Raw genomic sequence first — 12,703 nt, forward strand, 5'->3', positions numbered from 1 at the left:
GAACCTATTCAGTTTTTCCGTTCATCCATTACTCCAGACCGCTCGCTTGAGGTGCTTGTGTCGCAGGATCGAACTTCTGTGGACACACAAATTGGGGTTTTTGTCATTCCAACCAGTACCCTAAAACTGGTATACTAAAAGCCCTGGTATGTACTATCCTGACTATGGAAAAGTGCATATAAAATATCCTTGCCGTTTTTCGTAACCCATCGTGTGGTATTATCTATCATGATCGGGGCGGGATCTAGCTTAATCGGTTGAACGTTCGCCTGGGGGACTTGGGTAACAGGATAGAACCTCCTCGGTGAACACATCAATTGGGCTTTTTGCCGTTCCAACCAGTTCCTTCTCCCCCCCCCCCCCCCCATTACGCCACGACTGTTACATTATAATCTAAGTGTAGATATGTGTAAGAGAAAGTAACCTACATGAATGTGTTGTAAAATCCGTAGCAGCTGATTAAAAACAGTGGGTTTAATCAACAACTACTTAAGCTGAAATACACTTAAACTAGTATCCGTCAAAAGTGATTTCCCACTGACACTCCCTCCCACTGACACTCCCTCCCCACCCTACCCCATCCCCCACCCACCACGAGAAAGTGAACAATACACATAAAACACATGTGATCATTCAGCCGATGGTTGTGGAAGTTAATTCTACAATTATTGTGTACAGGTACTGTCCATTAACCGATTTACCGCTTACACTGTACTTTAGTTTGCCGCCTGACTATGTGCTCATATGCGGTCTTGAATGCATATATATATATATATATATATATATATATATATATATATATATATATATATACTCTTCAAAAAAAGAAACGCAAAAGGGTACAAATGGGTTATAACTCCGATTTTATGTTTCCTACCGGTTCATGCTTTGTGAATATAAGGTCATTGCATGTCCCAAACACATTCCCACGGTTACATTCGATAAAACGCAGCTACTGTACAATAAAGTTCCAAAATGTGAATATTCGCAAAAACGCAGCCACGTGCAAACCATGTCACCACTGCACGTGCGTTGTCTGCACGTGCAACATGAACACCGACAGTATAAAAGTGCAGGGTGTTCGCTTGCCTGGCCTCTGTATCTGGCCGACAGTTGACAATCCAGGACATGCCACGTCTCAGTGAACCGCAGAGAAACAATGCCATCGGCCGACTAGACGCAGGCGAATCCAGAACGGCCGTTGCCAGGGCATTCCATGTGTCCCCAAGCACCATCTCCAGACTGTGGGACCGTTACCAGCAACATGGATCAACACGTGACCTCCCTAGATCCGGTCGACCACGGGTCACTACCCCCGGGCAGGACCGCTACATCCGGGTACGCCACCTTCGGGAACGATTGACTACTGCCACCTCCACAGCCGCAGCAATACCAGGTTTGCGCAGGATATCCGACCAGACCGTACGGAACCGCCTACGTGAGGTAGGAATTCGTGCCAGACGTCCAGTTCGAGGTGTCATCTTAACACCACAACACCGTCGACTCCGACTGCAGTGGTGCCAGATTCATCGACAATGGCCTCAACTGCGATGGAGACAGGTGTGGTTCAGTGACGAGTCCCGATTTCTGCTCCGACGTCATGATGGAAGATGTCGCGTGTATAGGCGTCGTGGTGAACGTTATGCGGCAAACTGCGTGCAGGAAGTGGACAGATTCGGCGGGGGTAGTGTCATGGTGTGGGCAGCCATCTCACACACTGGCAGAACTGACCTGGTCCACGTGCAGGGCAACCTGAATGCACAGGGCTACATTGACCAGATCCTCCGGCCACACATCGTTCCAGTTATGGCCAACGCCAACGCAGTGTTCCAACATGACAACGCCAGGCCTCACACAGCACGTCTCACAACGGCTTTCCTACAGAACAACAACATTAATGTCCTTCCTTGGCCATCGACATCACCGGATTTGAACCCAATTGAGCATCTATGGGACGAGTTGGACCGACGCCTCCGACAGCGACAACCACAGCCCCAGACCCTGCCCGAGCTGGCAGCAGCCTTGCAGGCCGAGTGGGCCACCATCCCCCGGGACGTCATCCGTACTCTGGTTGCTTCAATGGGCAGGCGGTGCCAGGCAGTTGTCAACACACGCGGAGGCCACACCCGGTATTGACTCCAGATGACCGTGACCTTGGTGGTGTGTCCTATCACTTACTCACAATGGACTAGAGTGAATTGTGAACAATCCTGCAACATTTGGTAATTATCGGACTCACCATTCAATAATTAAATCAATTCTCCAAATGTTACGACAATGTGGTTTTGCGTTTCTTCTTTTGAAGAGTATATATACCCACACTTGCCTTTCTTATTCTTATTCTTCTTTTGTTATGGTTACCGGCAATATTAGGTATATATATATATATTTCTTTCTAAACTTCTATGTACATTTGCTAATAATCCCATAAATATGAACATTTTAAATATATACAGTGTAATAATATTACAGAATTTTGAATAAGATTTGATGTATTTGAATAAATTGCTGCACAACTAATTGAACGATCCCATAGATTAAACATATACCATGTGAGACACTAGAAGTGTCAGGAAATGTTAAATCGTAGTAACTGAACATGAACTATGCATGACTATAGAAACTATTTAAGTTAATTCATAAATGTGCTAATAATATTTCGATAAGGAACATTGTGTATCAAAACCGGTTTATTTTTTACATAAATTATAAGCATGTACAGGTACTTCCTCCTGAAGTCAACACAAAATATTATTATAAATGTATGAATTCACTGAAAAATAAACGTATGTTTTGAAAAGAACTGAAAGTCTCCTTGAATAATGAACCTTTTCAAGGAGAAAAACCCCTTGTTTTCAAAACTATATATTCACAGAGACACACACAGATAAATACAAAGATGGACACACAGACACATAGAGAGAGAGAGAGAGAGAGAGAGAGAGAGAGACAGACAGACAGACAGACAGACAGACAGACAGACAGACAGACAGACATACTGACAGACAGACAGACAGACAAGCAGAGAGAAAAACAGACAGATAAGCAGAGAGAAACAGAGACCGAGATACAGATATAATGAGACATACAGAGAAACAGCGAGGGAGAGAGAGAAACAGACAGACAGACCTGTATTGCAAAAAGAACTGAAAGTTGTTAGCCAAACTGTCATCGTTTCTAACAAAGGAAAGTTCTCCTTGAATAATGAAAATTTTCATGAAAAAAAAACCGTTATCAAAACTATATATTCACAGAGACACACACAGATAAATACAAAGATGGACACACAGACACACACACACACACACACACACACAGAGAGAGAGAGAGAGAGAGAGAGAGAGAGAGAGAGAGAGAGAGAGAGAGAGAGAGAGAGAGAGAGAGAGAGAGAGAGAGAGAGAGACTGACAGACAGAGAGACAGATACAGCGAGAGACAGAGACAGAGACAGAAACGGAGACAGAGAGAGAGAGAGAGAGAGAGCGTCCGTTTGGTTGCGTCAAATTTATAATTTTATTTTCCCAATACAACTTATTCTAACATTATTATTATGCAGAAGCAGGATGTGAAGGATCTGAAAAAAGAAAATTGATGTGTAATCTATAGTACGAATAAACAACATTTAGTTAAAAGTAAACTGATGCAAATTAAGGAGAATTCAAGGGCTGGGGTAGAAAAATGTGCAGCTTACATTTGCATTCATTGGATTGTGTATATGTATTCATTCACCTTTGTATTATTTTAGCTAGGATCCAAATTTTCATCCATACGGAGAGTATAATCAATGCACGACAAAATAATCATCTCCTGTTTTAAATGTATATGTGTTTCAATTCAATTATTTTATTGCTTTACGCTGTAAGCTTATCAGCACAGCATATATACACAGTATGTATAAACGCACAAGAGAATTCAATTATTATATTCATCAATTACACGCTTTTGGTTTTCATGTTAGGTAGTAATACAATGAAATATATAAACTAAATGTTACCTACATGCATAAAAGTATTACATTCACAAACAGTATAAAAGAAAAGTGACAACTAGTATGCTTTTAGACAAGAGAGTGCCTTAACTTATAATTTTTATGCCAAACTAATATACTTATCAATATTAATTAAATCTTTAATGTATGCTTCTTTAACATCACAAAGTATTTTAATCAGCTGTTGCTGTTCCGATAATTATGATACAGACTACCCACACAAGCTACTATTTTTGATACACAGCTGTAGAACATACTTGGTTCTTCATACCCCAACCGAATAGCACTGGTTGGAACAAGAAAACAATGTATATTTAGGGGGTTAGCGTTAGAAATTTCGTATCCCAGGCGAACCATCGACCATCGAAATAAATCTAAACACAAAGTTTAATATTATTTCACTTTGTATATATTAAACAAAGGCCTATACCTATGTTGTAATCTGACGTTTTAAGCCTTTATTACTGAATGGGCATTTTTTTATTACAAAATGGGCACCTGTTTATTATTACAAAATGGGTCCGATTTTATTACAAAATGGGTACCTACGTTTATTACAGAATGGGTCGGTTTTTATTACAAAATGGGTACATATTACAAAATGGGTCGTTTTTTATTACAAAATGGGTACATATTACAAAATGGGTCGTTTATTACAAAATGGGCCTCAACAGACGTCATTCAAGATTGAGTCTGGACTCAAAAAGTTTTATAAGCACGGGCCCTGGTACATGACTGTGGTGTACAAGACTCCGGTATTGAGTGAAAATAAAGTCTTTTAACGATCTTAGAAAATTCAGGATAGTCCCTTTAAAGGCATTTTGTTCTCAAAATAATTTGAGGAATATTTCTGTAATATTATTCTGTGTGAGCATTAAAGGGATATTCCTGAGTTTGATGCATTGTAAGACGCTTCCGACTAATATTTTCTTGTTTAGAATATCAGTGTCTCTATATTCAATGTGTTTCTGGTCGTCTTAATATTTGTAAGAAGCCCAAACTGGATTCTGTCTTCAAATAATTTCGTACGTACAATTTTAATTTTTTTTTAGGAAATAAAATGTAATTTAACCTAGTAAAAATATTAAAACGATCAGAAACACGTTTAATATACAGCCACTAATATTTTATGCAGAAAAATATATTTGATATGTAATTCGAATCGTTAAAAAGGCTCTGTTAGTGGATAACATATTAAAAGTTGCAGCAAACTCAGGAATGTCCTTTTAAATCTGAACGACAAAATCGCAAAACGTGATCAAGACCGTATCTCTGCACAATACAGAGTCGTATGGGTACTTGGCAAAATAGTGGATGATTCAACAAATCTCTATCTAGTGCCTCGTCAATAGGAAGACAGCCACTCCCGAGGAGATCCTTTACTGGAGATTTCATCCATTTTATATCGCCACAAAGAAGACTGCCACTCCCAAACTAGGTTACTAAATCTAAACTAGCACCGGATATAGCTCATTAGAATAAGTACAGCTGCGATAACATGCACTCATGAATCACTGTCATTGCAGTGATAATAATAATATGGTGTTCGCGAAATAATAGTTTTCACTTTTCTATTGCTGTAGATGTCCTTTAAGTTTTCAGGGGTTCTTAATTTCTCTGTGTATATACTACTACTACTACTACTACTACAGCTCCAACCACCACCACCACTACTACTACTACTACTACTACTACTACTACTACTACCTACTACTACCTACTACTACTACAGGTACCACCACTACTACTACTACTACTACTGCTACTACTACTACTACTACTACTACTACAGCTAGTAATCCTAGTATCCTCTGAATATTGGATGTAGGGAAGACTGAGGAGAGTAATTCCTTATTCTACAGTTGGTTGATGTTTTAACTGTGAGGGGTAGCTATACCCCTAATTGCCAAGTGATTAGGTTTACGTGTGGTGCTCAGCCTAGAGGTGATGTGACACCGATTGTAACAGGCCATGTACATGCTGTAACACTTACCTGGTATTATATAATACATATTTGAAATTAAACTTGTTTATACTGTTACACCCATTGCGGGTTTCTGATTTTGTACCTGGGGGACTGAGTGGTGGGAGCAGTTGCCGGTAACGGGGTTAGAAGCTCCGTGACATCCTCCTTACCTTAATATGTCTTAAATATAAAACGTACGGATAAACACATCTGAAATGAACTTTGGTCGAATTGTTTTAAATTTCGCTTTGCCATTAGACAAAAATCAACATTGAGGTATTACAAATCATTATGATGTCCAAAAATGCATTGGCTATAGAGATATTCATATTCTAAACATGAAAATCGAAAGTAAATTGTGATTTTAAAATGTAAAAATATTTTATTTGCAAAAAACCTTTTAAAATGGCTACAAATTGAGGACAGAAAGAAATGTTTTATTTAACGACGCACTCAACCCATTTTATTTTACGGTTATATGGCGTCAGACATATGGTTAAGGACCACACAGTGTTTGATAAGAAACCCGCTGTCGCCACTACATGGGCTAGTCTTTCCGATTAGCAGCAAGGGATCTTTTATTTGCGCTTCCCACAGGCAGGATAGCACAAACCATGGCCTTTGTTGAACCAGTTATGGATCACTGGTCGGTGTATGTGGTTTACACTTACCCATTGAGCCTTGCAGATCACTCACTCAGGGTTTGGAGTCGGTATCTGGATTAAACATCCCATGCCTCGACTGGGATCCGAACCCAGTACCTACCAGCCTGTAGACCGATGGCCTAACCACGACGCCACCGAGGCCGGTTAAATTGAGTACAGTAACTGTTCTTTGAATATACGATACCAAATGCATACGGAGACTAGTACGGCTTGTATCATATCGATTTGTATGTGTACACAGCAAGCATAATATTATATCGACTAAGGTATCGACCACTGACGCACCACCCGTGAGGTCATTAAGGTTGGGTAGCTGCATGCGTCTCTGGTACCATCCCCACACTGTCAATCCCGCCATTGAAGACGGACAACCACCCTTCTACCATTAAACTATCAAGAGATGTGTTCGTCGTGTTTGGTGCATGTTCCATGGATCTTACCGTGGTCTAACCCGGGTCGGTGAATAACGAAACGACGAATGGCGGATACCCTAAGAACAAGAGATACGTACTGTAGTTGTTTGTTTTCGCCAGGAACACTAGATTCAATGTGTTTCCTGCAGTATTCCTCGATATTACGAAGAACTAAGACGCCGTGTTAAAACCTCTTGAAATGAAAGAAGAAGAAGAAATGTTTCAGTTAACGACGCACAACCATAGGTGAATCTGGATAACAACATTTATTCATATTAGCATTACTGCCAAACAGTTATATAGGGATGCAAACGAACATGGACAACAACTAGTATTGTGGGTAGAATGATGAAAAAACATGGTGAAAAGATTTCAGTCAGGATAATTTTGCCCGAATATCTCTATCGGATTTGCTGTAGCATTGTGTGTGTGGGGGGGGGGGGGAGGGGGGCAAAACGTCACGTTTTAAGTCGTAATATAAAGAGGGATTACAGAGGATAGAGATAAGGTGGGGTGGAGTGGGTGGCGGGGGTGGATGGTGTTGTGGACATTTTCATTCGGGTGCCGAGTTTCGGAGGCTTCATGTGAACCACCACTTACTAGACCAGTAGTTGTCTTTCAAAGCCCAGGTAATTATATATAACAACATGGATATGCTATGTGAGGTTGGTAAGCAGACTGAGTATGAAGGTTTGTGTTAGAAATGTTTTCTGTGGAGGTGGATGGATCAGGGATTGGGTGAGTGGCATCAACTTTTGTTTTGTTCAAACTTCAACTGTGCTTAGTCGTCATCGTACAAACGTGTGTTTTCTCTTTTTTTTCCTTCACAATAATTAGCCCTTGTACTCTGATGGTAAGAGAGCAAGACGGACATTTGAACAGTTATGCATTTAGATAGCTATAATTATAACGTTTAAATATCCGTCTCGTTCTCTTACCATCAGAGGGCGAGGCGTAGCCCAATGGTAGAGCACTCGCCTGGTGCGCTGTCGGTCTACAATCGATACCCGTCGGTGGACTCATTGGGCTATTTCTCGTTCCAGTCAGTGTTCCACAACTGTTATATCAAAGACAGTGGTATGTGCTATCCTGTCTGTGGAATAGTGCATATAAAAGATTCCTTGCTACTAATGGGACATTTTTTAGCGGGTTTCTTCTCTAAGACTATATATCAAAATTACCAAATGTTTGACATCCAACAGCTGATGATTAATAAATCAATGTGCTCTAGTGGTGTCGTTATACAAAGCAAACTTTGATTCTTACCGTCAGACTACACAACAATTTACTACATCTATTTGATCCACGCCTGAAATGTAGCGCAAGTTCACACACGTTTACACATCTTCAGTCGCACCTGAGTATCGATCGCTGCCATTCACAAAGACCATGTTGATTATTATTAACTGGAATCGAGATGACACACCGAAACCAAAACTTCTTCCTGAATTCACCACGGTGCCACCCTCACTGCCAAATGATTGGTCATTTCAAACAGGTAATTTAAAACCAATTGGTTTTTAGTATATCCAAATTTATACAAAATTTAGCTTTTCTGTTTCGTTAAGTATTGTTACGTAATATGTGGTGGGGTTTTAAAAAAATGAATTGTTCTTTGGGAAAAATGGGTTTTGGAGAGTTATTATTGTAATGAAACGCATTTTCAGGGATGTCATTTTCAGAATATTTGGGAAAATTGGTGTTCTAAAATTAACTGAGCAAAGCTTATTTAAGTAATTGGCAATCTCATTTACTGCAGTCAAAATGAAGACTTTGATGATCCATTTGATTACTGGTATGTAGCCTACTTAAATTTACGTTTTTATTTATACGTTTAGGCTCAGTTTTGATGTTTTGTTTTACTTTAGATGTTTGGCTCCGCTATGACGTTCGTCAGCAGAACTTTTTAATACCGATTTGTCCGGCGTCAGTCCGTCAGTCCGTCAACTTTCCCTATAAGTATTGATTGAATTGTCCTTAAACGCGGTAGAATAACCATCACTTTCCATAAATTAATATTTAGTAAATTTTGAGTTTTTATTAAATGTCTTTAAAATTTAAATTGGTAAAGCGAATGTCTATCTTCTTCTAAAGTTTTGATCGGATAGTTCTGCGAACAATATATTGCCGATTCAGGACTTGTAATCACTATCTACCAGTTGAAACTGGCCGATGGTAAAACATCGATAGACAAGAACGAAAATGTCCTCTCTGTAACACCACTTTAGGTTATGGATATCATTATTTATTTCAATGTACATATTTCGAAAATGAGAGATTCATATATCTAAAACATATTATTATGACAGACCCAATACTTATAAATTCGGTCAATTGTTTAATTCGAAAAAGCTATCAACGACAAAGAAATTATGTATGTTCCTAAATGTGATTTTTAAAAAAGAATCACCCAATATAAACAACAATATGATATCCTTTTTATTAGAATTTATATAAGACGATTCTGCATGTAATATAGTATTAAAACATTTTAATTTTTATACAAAATTTTAAAATATCCTTAACTTGATATCTGTATTCTTTACGCTGTGTTTTACTTAATAATATAATTTTTAATTTTAATGATAATAATATTATTCATATACTTTACCTTTGTTTGACACCCAATTACAAAGCCGTAGGCCTATGTACGTTCTTTTAGTGATGTTTTTTTGTGTAATTAATTAATTAATTAATTCATTCATTCATTCATTCATTCATTCATAATGTAGTACTAAATGTTGTAATTTATTATTTTTGTTTAGGTACATTTATGTGTCTACTGATAGTTGTAAAGAAGAGTCATCAGGAAGCGAACCCAGAACAGTCGGTGTGGCATGAAGCACGCTTCTCAGACCTCATTGCTGATATAGTGGCGAGTTCCAGAGAAGGCTGCGAGCTAGGAGCAGAACTTGCCAAGAAACTAGTAAGTCTTAAATATTTAACGCAGTTTAATCTGAACGGAACTACTGAATGTACCCTTGATATAGAGGTTGGCCTTTTATGCTTGTGGAATGCATGTCTGAAAAACCATTACCATCCAGGATATTAAAATAATTATTAAGAAGTTATAAAATTAATCCATGAACCCGAATCTGGATAACATTTATTCATAATAGCATAACTACCAAACACCTATTCAGGGTTGCACACGAACCACTACGCATTTTTACATGGATTACAACTAATTTTGAGGGTAGAATGATGGAAATACTTGGTTAAAAGGTATCAGGTTAGCACATTTTGCCCGAATATTTCTATATTGTTTGCTCCATCACTAGAGGGACAAAGTACCCCCTCCCCCGCCCCCTGCCTCGTACGTTTATGTAATTGATTGATTCAACAACGTTTAAGTCACAATTTAAAAAAGAAATAATTATATAGGTAGTACGTTTACAACTATGTGTGAGACTGTTGTAGTAGAATGTATGATTAACACTATGTTACATGTTTCAGCTCAGAACTCGTGTGTTGAGGTCCAAGCGACTACAGAAGCTTGTAAAACGTCAGGCCAGACTGGGGAATATAACCGTTCTAGACAAAACACTCAACACGTCCAGCATCGAACTTTCTCTCAACGAGGTTAGTACGAGTATATACCAGTGGCGGGTCTAACAGGGGACGGGTTGGGGAGGGCCCCCTAATTATTATTATTTTTTAAATTTTACTTTGGAAAATCCATTCGAAACGTTGTGTCCTTTGATCACATGTCATTACAGAGGATTTGATGGCCCAAACCTGTCGCGAGGGAGGGTGGGTAGTGGGCGTGTTTGGGAAATGCTCTCACGAGAACATTTTGAATTCCAGGTATTAAAACAGGGCATTTCCAGCCGTCAGAACAGAGTAACAGGGGAAAGTGGTGGAGGGCCATGGCCCACACCCCGCCACTTTGTCTGTAGGCCATGTGTATACACAGTTTAGAAAGTATAAAAACTAATCTTTTGTCGTCTGTGTTTTCAGAATCTTCACTTGGATTACGAGGCTATACAGAAGTACAGCCAGCTGTTGATAACGGTCAGGAGGAACGCAAGAATCGCAAGACGGACGATGCGTCAAACGAAGAACAAACTGAGAAACCTGGCAGATCAGCTGCGTCAGGCTATGACGTATCGCGGAGAACGTCCTTTGAGGATCCAAGGAGTCCCAGGCGACGTGAGGAGTGCACGGGATCGCCGACGAGCCATGGACGAAGTCGAGAAGGCCATAAACGACTACGCAATAATCCGGGAGATCGCGGGGTATTTGAACAAAATGAGCGTTCTCTATCCCATGTACAACGAGTATGTTCAGAGACTGGAGTCCGGAGAAACTGAATGTTGACAGTTTTACAAACATCTGCTATTTTGAAAGTAGTTATTTCAAACTTGAAAATCTCTCCAGTTAGGAGACATAATGTGTAACGGTTGTGGTAATACATACCGTATCAGTCTAGAGGTGAGGTAATACAGACGGTATCAATCTACAGTTCTGGTATTACATGTACAGACTGCATCAGTCTACAGTTATGGTACTACAGACTGCATCAATCTACAGTTCTTTTAATACAGACTGCATCAGTCTACAGTTGTGGTAATACTAACTGCATCAATCTACATTTGTGGTAATACAAACTGTATCAGTCTACAGTTGCCCAGTAGCAACGGTTAAGTTGCGTTAATATACAATATAGTATTATTTACAGCATCCCTGGTAATTAAGCACGGGAATCGGCAATGCCGTAAATACTGCCGCGGTGTTTTGAATATTTCCGCGGCATTTATTTTATTGTGGAGCATTCAATTTTCTGTCACTTTTTTACTTATTTAATTATTGTAATACTGACAAATTAAACTCCGCGGATTTTTTTCCCACATAAACTGCAAAACTATAGTCCCCACGGTATTTTCCACGGCATATATGGTTTGCCAAAGCTAATTTCTAAATTAATTGCCAGGGTTGCCTACTTGAACATCTTTAATTTTTACATTTTTAATTACATTAAATGGACCTACAGCATATGCCTCAGTGGGAATGTGGTTATTATATCGAGGTAGAATACATGTACGATTCCGAAATGTCCGTTGTAGATAGGTGGTTTTATACAATGTGCTTTTAAAGCAGATTCTGCTGTACATATATTTAATAATTGTAATTATAGGAATTTTATATGCAGTTATCTAAGCATTGGTTTATGTATTTCACAAATCAGTTGTGTTACTACATAAGTATTTTATATTTTACATTTGCAATTTTAGCGAATGTACATAAACACACTAATCAATGATGAAACGAGTGAATGGAATTCTAATCGATGAGTGAATAGTGACACACACACGCACGCACACACGCACACAGGCACGCATACATACACGTACGTTGTAAATATTTGTATATCTTATAGCCATGTTACACAATGTTTTAATTCATTGTATTTTCTCAACCAGTGATTGTATTTGGATTATTTGTATTTTGATTAGTTGTAGAAATAAACATTTTTAATAAATAAGAAAATTGCACTTGTTTTTCTTTTTCACTAAAATTAAACAAAACGCTCGTGCCACTAACAGATAAAGAGTAGTTCATGACTGTGTTCACGTGTTTTCGCCAATATCTTCAGACACATAGGGACGACATCCGGGGTGGGGCAGGGTCTCAATCTCTAATGGAGGGGAAGGGGGCACAGTGTATAGTGC

At 39.0% G+C, this 12,703-nt stretch overlaps 1 protein-coding gene across 2 annotated transcripts; it reads left to right on the forward strand.

Moving 5' to 3' along the window:
• Window positions 1-8,201: 8,201 nt before the first annotated feature.
• Window positions 8,202-12,441, forward strand: LOC121384471. Of its 2 annotated transcripts, XM_041514878.1 has the most exons (5): window positions 8,388-8,529; window positions 8,900-8,990; window positions 9,797-9,957; window positions 10,488-10,613; window positions 10,992-12,441. In XM_041514878.1, exons 3-5 carry the CDS (start codon window positions 9,805-9,807, stop codon window positions 11,349-11,351), a joined length of 639 nt encoding a protein of 212 aa, XP_041370812.1. In that variant the 5' UTR covers window positions 8,388-8,529; window positions 8,900-8,990; window positions 9,797-9,804; the 3' UTR covers window positions 11,352-12,441. The 2 variants fall into 2 exon arrangements, with proteins under 2 accessions (XP_041370811.1, XP_041370812.1); XM_041514877.1 differs by lacking the exon at window positions 8,900-8,990 and having other exon boundaries at window positions 8,202-8,529.
• Window positions 12,442-12,703: the final 262 nt, after the last annotated feature.

The sequence above is a fragment of the Gigantopelta aegis genome, chromosome 10 (assembly GCF_016097555.1).
Source record: "Gigantopelta aegis isolate Gae_Host chromosome 10, Gae_host_genome, whole genome shotgun sequence".
Classification (NCBI taxonomy): domain Eukaryota; kingdom Metazoa; phylum Mollusca; class Gastropoda; order Neomphalida; family Peltospiridae; genus Gigantopelta; species Gigantopelta aegis.